At 27.1% G+C, this 12456-nt stretch overlaps 1 protein-coding gene across 2 annotated transcripts in view; it reads left to right on the forward strand.

Moving 5' to 3' along the window:
- Window positions 1-6213: 6213 nt before the first annotated feature.
- Window positions 6214-12456, forward strand: part of LOC107446876 (early growth response protein 1-B) — a 32247-nt gene continuing 26004 nt past the window's right edge. For both annotated transcript variants that reach the window (XM_021145621.3, XM_021145622.3), the window contains exon 1: window positions 6214-9011. In XM_021145621.3, the coding sequence (XP_021001280.1) occupies window positions 8699-9011 (313 nt within the window). In that variant the 5' untranslated portion in view covers window positions 6214-8698. The remainder of the gene's footprint in view (window positions 9012-12456) is intronic.

Raw genomic sequence — 12456 nt, forward strand, 5'->3', positions numbered from 1 at the left:
TTGATTTTCCCGAAGTAATTGCTATCGGATTATTTTGGATTATTGAAATATTCGGATTATAGAGGTGGCATCGTTTTTAATCGTGTCTCCTCTTTAAACTCTGAAAATCAAAGGATTTTTATTTTTGTAATAGTGCTTTATAGCATTTAAATTTTATATGGCCATTTGATAAATGTTCTTGAATCAAACACGTTTATTTCAAATTTTATTTCAAAGTTATTACTTTGGGAAATGAATATAGTAAGTTTTTCTACTGTAACATTTAGAAAAAACAGAGAATTTTTTTTTTAAAAAAAATACGTTTAAGTATATTTAAAATAATAAACTAATTAAAATAATAAACTAATTAAAATAATAAACTAAATAAACTAACGTTCAAAAAAAAGTGTTTTTCCAGCTTATTTTTTTTTTACTCATTAGAAACTAATTCAAACTTCTTTTTTTTAAAAAAGTTTAATATAAATAATAAGCTAATTATAATTTTTTTTCTTGCTTTTTGTTACTCATTAGTGGCTACATTAATTTCTCGGAATATCCAGACATTATTTTTTGTCTTAATTAATATTAATTACTCATTCCTTTGAAAAATTATAGCTGCAATGGGTTGATATTGTAACTTATTTATTTTGAAGTCTGTTTTAAGAAGTTTTTGCAGTGTCAAGAAAATTTTTAGTCAGTATAAATAATTTTATTTGAATTCTAAAAATATTACTTTTTAGGGAATAAAACATAACTTTAGAGAATAGCAATTCTTGAAATTTTGCATTACGTCTTCATATTTAATTGGTTTTAAGACTTCTTTTATAAAGTAAAACAAAATGTTTAAAAATAAGTTTTAGTGTTTAGTAATTATCTAGTTAATAACAATAGAAGCATTTGAAATATTTGCAATGTAAAATATTGCTTAAAAAAATCCTGCAACAAGAAAAAAGTGCGAAAAAATTTACCAGAATAAGGTAAAACTTACCGTCTTTCTGGACTTAGGAGAACAACAAAAAGGTCGGTAATTTTTTCCGAAACGTTTAGGCATTTGTTTGGTAAAATTAACAACAAAATATGGTTTTATTATCTGTGATAAAATTTGGTAATTTTATCGTGATACCTTAGATGATATAATAAAAACCATTTATTTCGTTAAAATTCAGTTTGGTATCTTTTACTAAATGCGTGGTAATAAGAACTAAAATTTTGAATGTTATCATATGAAAGTAAAATATTGCTAAATGAAGTTTTTAAATACCTTTTATTTTGGTTTTATGAACCAAAATTTTAGGGGTCTTTTTTTTACCAGAAATGTTATTACCATTCAGTATGGTAATTTTACCAGATTTTTTCCCCCGAGTAGGTCAATCTTTATTCTCTTCAAGGCATCGAAACTCAACAAAAAAAACATTTTTTTTACGTTTTCACACTGTATGATAATGCATAGTAAAAACATTTCGAATGATGTTTAGAACTATGACTTAGACATTAATACTATGCCATCTATTTACTAAATATCAAACTAATTGGTAAGAAAGATTAAACAAAATTATTGGGCAAAATCACTATTAAATTCTGCTTGGCATAATAAATTATCAGTTTTATTTATTTAACTATTTTATTTGTACAAATGCATGCTTTAAAGGATGATGCATCCTAAGCGCTGGTACTATATACCGTGAAATATAATATTGGGATAACTGGAATTTTTACGGTGCATAGAAACCTTAAGATTAAAATTCTGCATGATTCCGGAGTTAATCATAAAAAAAGAGCAACCAATCTGAATCACAGCATGTTAACCCCAGTTATTTTCAAATTTAATCATTTTTATGACAGTTGCAATTTTACTTCAAGAAGTAGATTTAATATGCTGTCTCAGTATCATTAGCAATCAGATGGAACAATTTTTAATAATTTCGCAAACGCTTACCGAAATGGAGGCTTAGGTGGGTTTACAACTTGAATCTATGTCATGAATTACTTTTTTAAACAACTAAGACGCACCTCAGTGCGTATGAAATTCATATTTCGAATAATATATAAACTAATGTATTTATTGCAAAAGAAATTATTATTTGCGAAAGTGATCATTTCAAAAATTGTTTTATAAATAATAGTAAAATAACGCTCAGAAATTTCATTTTATAACCATCGTTGATCAGCCGACCCAAACTTGAATTTACGTTCAACTCCGTTAACCTTGTAATTTTGAACTCAATCCAGAAGACAAGGGAACTCTTGGATCAAATATTGGAAAAAATTGCCTTAGTGGAGGACTTTCTGATGGAACTAACCAGCATATACGTTACATGGAGAGGAAATCCTCGAAAACCTCCCACTGTTAGCCTCGCGGCAAGGGGATTCTACCACATGATCCGTCTACCACTGAGGATATTTCACGTCAGCACTGTGGTCAGTGCCAGCCGGTTGTGGAATTCATACCGACCAGGGATTAACGGCTGGGATTAACTTGAATCTATTTTATTTTTTATCTTTTTTTAATAACCGTCGTTGAACAGCCTACCCAATTTCTGGATTTAAGATTACTAATGTTCAACCCCGTAGCATTGTAATTTTGAACCCAATACAGTGTCATGAATAACTTTTTTGAACAACTAAAATGCACCTCAGTGCGTATGAAATTTATATTTCAAACGATATTCAAACCTCCATGCGCTCTATTAATTTTATTGCAAAAGTATTTATTATTTGCAAAAGTGGTCATTTTAAAAATTGTTTTATAAATAATAGTAAAATTACGCTTAGAAATTTTATTTTGGAACAATCGTTGAACAATCGATCCAATTTTGAGATAACGACTACCAATGTTCAACTCCGTTGTCTTGTAATTTTGAAACCAATATTCTTATATTCTTCAATATAAATATTTATACTGATAGGCTTATACATTTTTAAAACAAGTTTTAAAAAATTACAATAATTATATTTTTAAACTTAATTAAATTTATTGATTTTTAAATAATTCCAATGACTCTATCATCAGTACTAATATCTTCAAACGACTTAGAAATTAAAAACAATTTAATCTATTTTAAAGGAAACTATAAGCTCATAAATATTGAGAAAGATTTTCTTCATTATCGATCATCAAATATAACTCTTCAACAAATATGACACTAATGCTTAATGCATTATATAATCTTTAAAAGTTTACATTTGATTAAAAATTATGCTTTAAATGTAACATAATATTTAAATTTTCCATTTAAATATTTTAAACTTAACAGATTGATACAATTCTTAACTCAATTTATTTCATTAATTTTTTAATAATGTACTATAAGCATTTAAATCACACAGTATGTATAAGTACAGACGTGGAAAGTAAAAGATAACATTTATGATATTAATAATCGTAAATTTTTTTTATTAAATTTAATATTTAGCATCCGATATTTAATTTTTAAAATGTAAACTCACAAAAAATTAATATTTAGAATTTCAATTTTGAAATTCAAAACAATTTAATTGAATGCTCGACTCATTAAAGTACAATGCAATACCTAACTCACCGAACATGCTAGTAAAGTTTAAGTAATCCATTAAATATGTAATTTATTAATTGTGAGTAATACATTAAATATATTTATAAATTTTGAGTAGTACAATAAACGTATTTATAAAAATAGAGTCATTAATTAAATATGTTTGTTTATTAATTCTGAGTTATTCATACTCATTAATTCTGACTTCTGAACTTTGAGAGATTCCTTAAATTAACTAAATATGCTTAGAAATATCAATTTTTAATACAAAAAACATCAATTATGACTAGTAATTATGATATCATATTCATCCCATAAAATTTAGCTTCTCTTAAAAAAAAAATTACAGAAGACAGTTAAAAATCCTTATCTGACTTACGGATTAATTGCACTAAATGTATACTTATTTTTATTACATAAATTTGTATATTATGCTATGCATTATTATCACACAGAAACTGTGTTTTTAAATTAAAATTTATAAAGACTGTTTTTAAGTTTTCTTTACTTTTAAATTTTTTCAGTGTAAGCATTTAGCAAAGGTTAGATTAAAAAAAGACTGATTAAAAAAAAATAATTTTTCGTAATGTAAAAAAATACACAAAAATTTTATTTTTTGTTCATTTATTTAAAAATTTATACTTAGTAATTAGAGTTGCAACTGCCCGGTGGCTGAGCGGTAGCGCTTCGCGCTGTCGTGCCACAGGTCCTTGGTTCGATCCTTGGGCCGGGCAAGGCCGACTCAGCCTTTCATCCCTTCAGTGGGTCGATAAAATGAGTACCAAGCATGCTTGGGAACTAACACTCGGGGTTCCGCGTTCGGCAGACCACCTGACCGGAACATATGCTCCTGCACCCCAGAGCCCAAGGTCAAGAAAACTGAGATGGGCACAGTCGGCCTTGGCCCTCGTAATGGGCTGTCGCGCCACTGAGTTAGTTAGTTTTTAATTAGAGTTGCAGGAATATTTTTTAGCATCAAATAATTTTAGATTTTAAAATTTTTTGCCACGGTGAAATGTATCACAAAATTTTACGATTTTTTTTTCTTTTATCGAAAGGTTTTCAGAATAGTGTTTTTTAGTAATACTTTCTAAGAAATTCGGTGTTAATGAACTTAATACTAAAAAATATTTACTTTTTGTACTATCTTGAAAATTAAATTAAAATGTACTGAATGATTCATAAATATAAAGACATAACCTAAAAATGAAATATGTTACTTTAGTTAAACAACTCACGAAGAAACAATCTAATAAAACTGTATAGTTTTGAAATTTCTGGTTGAAAAAAAGCTGTGATTCTGGAAATAAAAACCAAAATATGCAGTATTTAAATTTATAATTTGGTGATTTTTCTGCTCTTGTGGTAACAGTTTAGCAGAAACTCTGGTTTTCAAAGTTCTGGTTCTGAAAATTATTTCATTTAGTAAAAAATACAAAATTATAACCTAAATTTAACGGAATAAATGCCTCGTATGTCATGCTCTAAGATATCAGCTCCATTTTTTTCCTACTATGGAACTATGGAATTTACATAATGGTAATTCGTATGCAATCGTATCTTGTTAAATCGAAAAATTGAGGATGAGGAAAATTTTTTATTACAAATTATGAAAAATATACTAATTCTAGCTAAAACAAATAATTCAAAACTATTTTTAAACACCTAAATGAAAAAAGAATAGATTTAATTTATAAACGTGTTCGAAAAAGAAGCAAATCAATTTCATAAACAAAAATTTCATTTCACCTGCGAAATCTGTTAATTTATTTTCGTATAAAAACAATAACTACTCATCTCAAGTAACAGCGTCGTCTTTGAAATGTATTTTCATAAAAATAAGTTGAACCATAGTGTGAAGTTACTATGGCACCATATTAAGGAGCAATATGATGGTTCAGCTCCTAATTTTCTAAACGCGCATAAAGCAACATTTATGTGTAAGTTATTTATAGAATATAATATTTTTACAATTCTACAAGTTTTTCAAATACCTCTTTAAAAGCGAAATGCTGAAATATATTCTAAAGATCCAAATTTTTAAATATCTAGTTTTTTGTTTTGTTCGGATTTTAACAAAATATATTGTAATTGGGAAATAAAGGATTAAATTTTTCATTTGGTTCAATTTCTATTTATTATTAATCGAAATTAATTATCGATTTATTCATTAGTTTCAATTTCGAACGCGTCCAGAAAGACTATTTTTCTTCTGATTTTATGCTTCTTTTTGGAACACGAAGGTTTTTTGAACAGGTGTTTCTAAAACCTATGAACAGTGCAAGCTTAAATCATAATGTAAATTAAATATAGTTTGTATATCTGCATCTCACATTTTAATTTTTAAATGTCATTTGCGTTATAGCAATCGTATTTTGTCATTCAAAAATCGTTTGCATTACATAATTTCGTTCTTTATAATTTAAACATTGAAATATTAAACTATCAAATTATCTGTAATAATAAATGCAAAAATGTATATAGCGGTAATACAATTATCATAATCGTCTAAAAAATTTTAATCCCGAAAAAGATATAAAGTGACGACACCTGAAAATATTTCTTTCAAAATTACGTGCGTAAATAAAAACCTGAATCTGAAAATCATTTTTAAAAATATTTCAAGAGTTCGAACTTCTCTAATCTCATGTTTAAATTGATGTGAAATTTAAATAAAAGAGTATCATTGTGAAAAACCAAAAATTTGCATCCAAGGATTCATTTGATGCTACATTTATCATCTTTCAACTTCCAAGACTTCAGAAAAAACAGTATTTTTCTCCTGATCTTGAGCTTCCTTTTGGAACAACGATGCTTTTGAACAGGTGTTTCTCAAACCTACAAGCGGCGCAAGCTGAAAACATTATAGAAGACACATCTATTTTCGAATGTTTTCGATTACGTAAAAAAATACACAACGCCTCAAAGAACACAGCGGTTAAAAGAACAAAAAGATAAGATATAATAGGAATTGTCAAGATAAAATTAAACGAGATGGTAAAAAAAATAGAAGAAAAAAAGACCTTTGTGCCAAGTGGAGGAGGAAATAAAATAAAAATAATGAAATCAACTGCGCAGTGCTGCAGCGTTTGGCATCTTGTTCTTGACAGGCCGCCATTATCCAACCCGTCTCCGATGTCTGTTGTTTCTGACGTCATAGCCACTTCGGGTGAGTTCGGCTTCGCTCGTTGACCAAATATGGTCATGAAAATGCCGAACCATCGCTAATGAGCTTCGGAATTATTCATGAACCCGAGCGAGACCTTGGAGCCCTTGGCAGAGCGCGAGGAGAGAGACTGCTTGTGTTATATGGATGGGGAAGAACGAAGAGAGTGGAACGGAGGGATTTCGGAAATTAAAGCATCGCCTGGGTTTTTCTTGCATTTCTGAAAACGATGTTGTTGCTGAAAATAGGTCTGAATCCCTCAAAAAATGCGCAGAGATTTGTGCTGAATGTTTTGCTCTGCGGCATCCTCCACCCTGCCAGTGATGCTCATTTGCGCTCAGGTAGTATCTCATTTTCTGTGGCTTAAGAATAGGTTTCTTATCATTTGCATCATTGCATCTGTTTAATCATCGATAATGTTTACATGCAGTCCAATGCATTTAAAAATGTTTGATTAAATATTTTTTTGTAAATTTCTTCAAGTTAACTAGAAGGATCTGCTCCCGATGCTTTCTTGGCTGCAAAACATACATCCGTCCCAGCATTTAACTTCTATTAAGTGAATATAAATTTTTTGAGCTTACATTTGAGAAGCTGAAGATTTAAAGAAGGGAAAAAAACTTATCAATCAGAATTGAATGCATTGAAATTTTTTTATCTATTTTCTAAGTAAGAATGTTGTTTACATGAAAAGAAATTCGCATTTATTCTTTGTTAAGATTGGAAGTTTCGATTATGAACTTTTTTGTACATCTTTGTTGCCAGAAGATTTAAACCATTTTACCAATTTTTACCAACGTTTACAATTTTCCGAATTATATTCCTAAAAGTTGTTTTTGAATCTATTCACCCGTGCCATATATGAATTAGAAGCCTTTTGATACGGCTGCCTCTGTTATTATAAACATCAACGACTCTCAAAAACATGCCTTCTCGAAATTCCACCATGTGTTCAAATACATACAACGTTGAAAAAGTGTAATTAAATTTATAAATGTGAAAACTCTTTTGTGATTAGTTTAAAAATCGTTTGTATTTTGAGAATATTGCATTTCTTGTTTTGTAAATTAAATACCATTTGCATTGTTGCATTTTGTATTTTAAAATTTAAATATCGTTTGAATAATTGATTTTCGTATTTTCCCATTTAAAAGTCGTTTGAATTATTGTAATTCAAATATTTTTATAATTTAAATATCGTTGTATTAAATGATTTGATTTAATAAATGCCAAAAAATATATGCAACAGTGATAAAAATATCAGAGTTGTCTTTGAATGTGTGGATTCCTAGATGCGAAAATATGAGCTAATTCCTTCGAAAGGGAAAGTTGTTCAATAGGTTTTGTTGACAAAACAAAATTATCAGGACCGAAGATCTCTATGTTAAAAGAGGAGTAAACCTTGACCCACGATGCTGTAGTCAGTTTGCCGGTTACGAACAGGTTACTTTTTTCTGAGTCAGCTAAAGTGGAAAGTAGAAATGAGAATATATAAACAAACCACCCGAATCATGCTCCCATTTTAGAAATAAACTCAGAAAAGTACAGTTGTGGTGAAAGTGTTGCATAAAAAAAAAGGGAAAAAAACAAACAAAAGCAATAACATAACTGAAAACTTACAATCAGCAAAACGAAAAAAAAAAAAAAAATTNACAAAAAAAAAAAAAAAATACGAGATTGAATGAACGCATAGCATTCTGACGTCACTACTACGTCAAGACGATCTGGCCATTCGATTGGCTTGAGACAAGGTTCCGGCTCGCCAAATATGGAAGTGCTCACGGAAGCGGCCTTCATTCAGAACCGCTGTGTATAAAGAGTACAGGTTGAATGATTCTACGCGCATTTGACGTCGCGCGCTCGGACTTGATGGTGATATGAGACAGTGAAGTCGAAAAGTGTCATCAAAACAAATCTATAGTCATTACTCTTACTTAATACCAGTGTTTGGCCTTGAATTAGTTTATTTTTGTTTATATTTACCAATCAGGACACAGTGTCCGACTCTCAGCAACCAGTGACTTCGGACACGGGGTCCAGTATGATTATGGACACTCTGTCATCAGTGCTCGCGGGGGTGCCCTTGGACACTGGGCCCAGTACCTTCAGCCTCAGTTTTGATACTTTCAAACTTGGGGGTGATGTGGACGATGGCTCAAAACCCCTCGCTCCCCAGCATCCGTATCCCACAGTGGACGTTCGACTTGTGAATCCAACAGTCCGAATCAAAAAAGAAGACCAAGAGGAAGGGATGGAAGAAGATGATACCTTAAATACTCCTGTGTCGACTAGTGCCGATGTTAGTACTTTCTTCTGTACGGATACCACAATTTCGGACCCTGTACCTATAACAGGTGAGTCTTTTTTTTTTTATTGGTTATTTGTGGACTTACTCTAGTATCTCTCTCATATGGCGCTCTAAAGGGAGAAGGTCAGGCGGCAGTGACTGTTTGACATTTCGATAAGTTTTATCAATGGCTGTAATTTATGTTCTTTTATGACACCTTGTAGAAAACTTTAAAAGATTTAAATATATATATATTTTTTTTAAATTTACTTTACGATTTAAATTATTTTAACGGAAGAATTAATTAAAGTTTTTTAAGGTCACTGTCTTTAATTGAATTTAACTTATAAATGAATGTCATGAGAGAGATTCTGAGTTTGAGAAATTAATAAATTTACATAATTAATTAAATATTTGTTTATTGTTTCAACTTTAAATAACGAATGATAATTCAATAAATGATAAAAATTTCTCATTAATTGAATGTTAATGATCTGAGTGTTTTCATTATATAATAATTCGATATATTGAAGTTATATTAATGAATAATCATTCAATAATATTAAATTAATTAGAATTTGTCTAATTATTATTATGTTTATTCCGGGTCATTATCTTTGTTTCAACTTGACTTTTAAATTAATGTTATGAATTTAAGAAATTATATCATATATTTAATTAATTAATTTTTGTTTATTTTTTAATTGATTTTCAGTAATGAATGATTATCCAATTAATGATTTTAAGAATTTATCATAGCATGAATTATTATTCTCTTACATTTTTTTTCATTATGTGTTATTAATTATCAAATTTTTATTAATAAATTACCATAAAATAATGAAATTGATTTAGAGTTAAAGTATTTTTACTTAAACTTCGATTCATTATCTTTAATTTAATTTGAATTTATGGTTATGAGAGATATTATTAGTTTAAGAAGATAAATATTTTTTAACTAATTAAATGTTAGTTTATTTTTCAATTGTCTTTTACTGATAAATGATAATTCAATAAATATTTTATTAATTTAACTTTAAATGAATTATCACTATCATACTTTCTTCTTTAGATAGTATTGGATTATAAAAATATTATAAACTATCAATTAAATTACAAAGTTAGTTTGAATTGAACAATAAAACTAATTTTAATTAAATAGTATAATTGATAATAATTAAATTATAAAATTTAATGCTTTTTTGTATTAATACGTAATAATGAATGATAATTCAAAAACTATAAGAAAAATTTCATTAATTGAATTAATTTTTTCAGTATTTCGTTTATTGATAATTAGATATTGAAGTTTTAATAATGACTATCTATTAAAAAGTAAAATTTTTTCGAATTTATCTACCTTTTTTTCTGAATAATCTATAATTAATCTCTCGATAAATTTTACTTTTCAACAAATTTTACTTATTATGAGATAGATTCAGAATTTGAGAAATTAATAACTTAATTAATTGAAATATTTAATTGATAGGAATAATTGTTTGTTTATTTTATTATGTTAATTTTTTCAAATAATGAAAGATAATTCCAAATATGATATTAGGTATTAATCATTAATAAATTATTACCGTTACATTGAGTATTATCTTGATCATTATTTAGAAATAATCGAAGATTATCATTTAAGATAACCGATAAGAATTACCAAATTGATAACCATTATTATGTAGTTCTATCTATAGTTATTAATTAAAGAATAAAAACATAAAATATATTTATTTTTTATTCCCAATAAAAAAAAATTACATATTATTTTATCACTAATAATGTATATGATTTATTTTATATTCTGAATATAAATAAAGATGAAGCTATCAAATAGTTAGAATATTTAAAAATGGACAGTTCAATAGAAGGCTTAGATTTAATCAAAATTTGATTTTATTAAACCTAGTTGCTCTTCGGTTTTTTATATTGTTTACATATTAACTTAAATGATATCTGTTTCCTTATTAAATTAATGTACTATAATAATTTACATTCTAAAATATAGATATGAACAATTATCTTCATTCTTTGCACCCCACTTCATAAATACTTTTTTTTCTCCACGTAAAAAATAAATTGTGTAACTTAACAATATTATTTAATTGACATTGAATTTTATTTAACTTTCCTTTATTTATTTAATTGTAATCATATTCAAACAATATTTCATGTTATATATTTTAAAAATTACTTTTAAGAATAACTAAATATTAACATTAATCAATTTTAAATTTGAATTTGTACTTTGGAGACTATCTAAATATTTTACTTTTTATAATCCTAATAAAATTTAAAAGTGTGAATAACTAAAAACATTAGTTTGAATGATGCTTAAAAATGATAGTTGTAAATTTATGAAATAAAGATGTATTTCTATTATTGATATTTAAAAAAAGTTTTAATATTTTTTGAGGTTATTAATTCTGGATTAATTTAGCTTATTCTAAACCCTTTAGATATGAATTATTCAACTCATTTATAATACCCAACGTACCAATATTTTAACAAAATTGCTTTCATTTATGTTGTTGGATTTATAAACGTTTCATACTAGTTTTAAAAGAAAAAGTTTACAAAGAATAATTTTTATTAAACTCAAAGACTATTTTTGTTTATATATTATGTATTTTATGCATTGCGTTTGAATACCTCACTCTTATATTACACTCTTGCTATTTTTATAAAAATGTACTGATTTGAGATAAATATATTAATTAGTTTATCTCGCAAAATTTACTCTGATAGATTCAAAAGAGATGTTGAAATTACATTTCTTCTTCTTATTTAAGATAAATATATTTACAGTTTATTTCTTTGCATTTAATGAAATAAATTTCGAACACTTTGATATATTGAACTTAAGTATTATAAAATAGAGGATTTTAATTAGTTATAATTCATACAATGTTTTGATTTTAGTATTTTTAAATTAATAAAAATCTAAAAATACTTAAATTAAAATACTTAAAATAGTTACTTATACTTTTCGTTAAAATAAAAAGAAGCTAATAATATTAAGAAACTATTACTAAGATGACTAGTTTTTTTCATGATAATAATTATCTGGCTAAACTTACAAGAAAATCATTAATAATATATCAAATAAGTAATTCCCCTGATTTTTTTTAGTGAATTACATAACATCCTTTCAGATCAGGGTTGGCAGGTTTTTGACATGTGACAGTTTTTGACAGTTTAAACCATGGTTTAAACCGTCACGTCAAAAACCTCACTGTCGAAAATGTCAAAAACCTATATTTGAGAAATTTAATTAATACATAAAATTTATATGTTTTTTAAAGGATAGTGTTTCTAAATATGTTCTAGAAAAAATAAATTTTAAATTTTGAAGAAACACTTATATTTTGAATAGTAACCAAAATCTTGTACTTTTGAAAGCTCACATCTTTNAACTTCAGTTTTTGACATTTTTGACGGGTTTTTGACGGTTTAAACCAGTATTATACCCATGTCATGTCAAAAACCACTTTTTGACGTCAAAAACC

Source organism: Parasteatoda tepidariorum, chromosome 10, assembly GCF_043381705.1.
Source record: "Parasteatoda tepidariorum isolate YZ-2023 chromosome 10, CAS_Ptep_4.0, whole genome shotgun sequence".
NCBI classification, from domain to species: domain Eukaryota; kingdom Metazoa; phylum Arthropoda; class Arachnida; order Araneae; family Theridiidae; genus Parasteatoda; species Parasteatoda tepidariorum.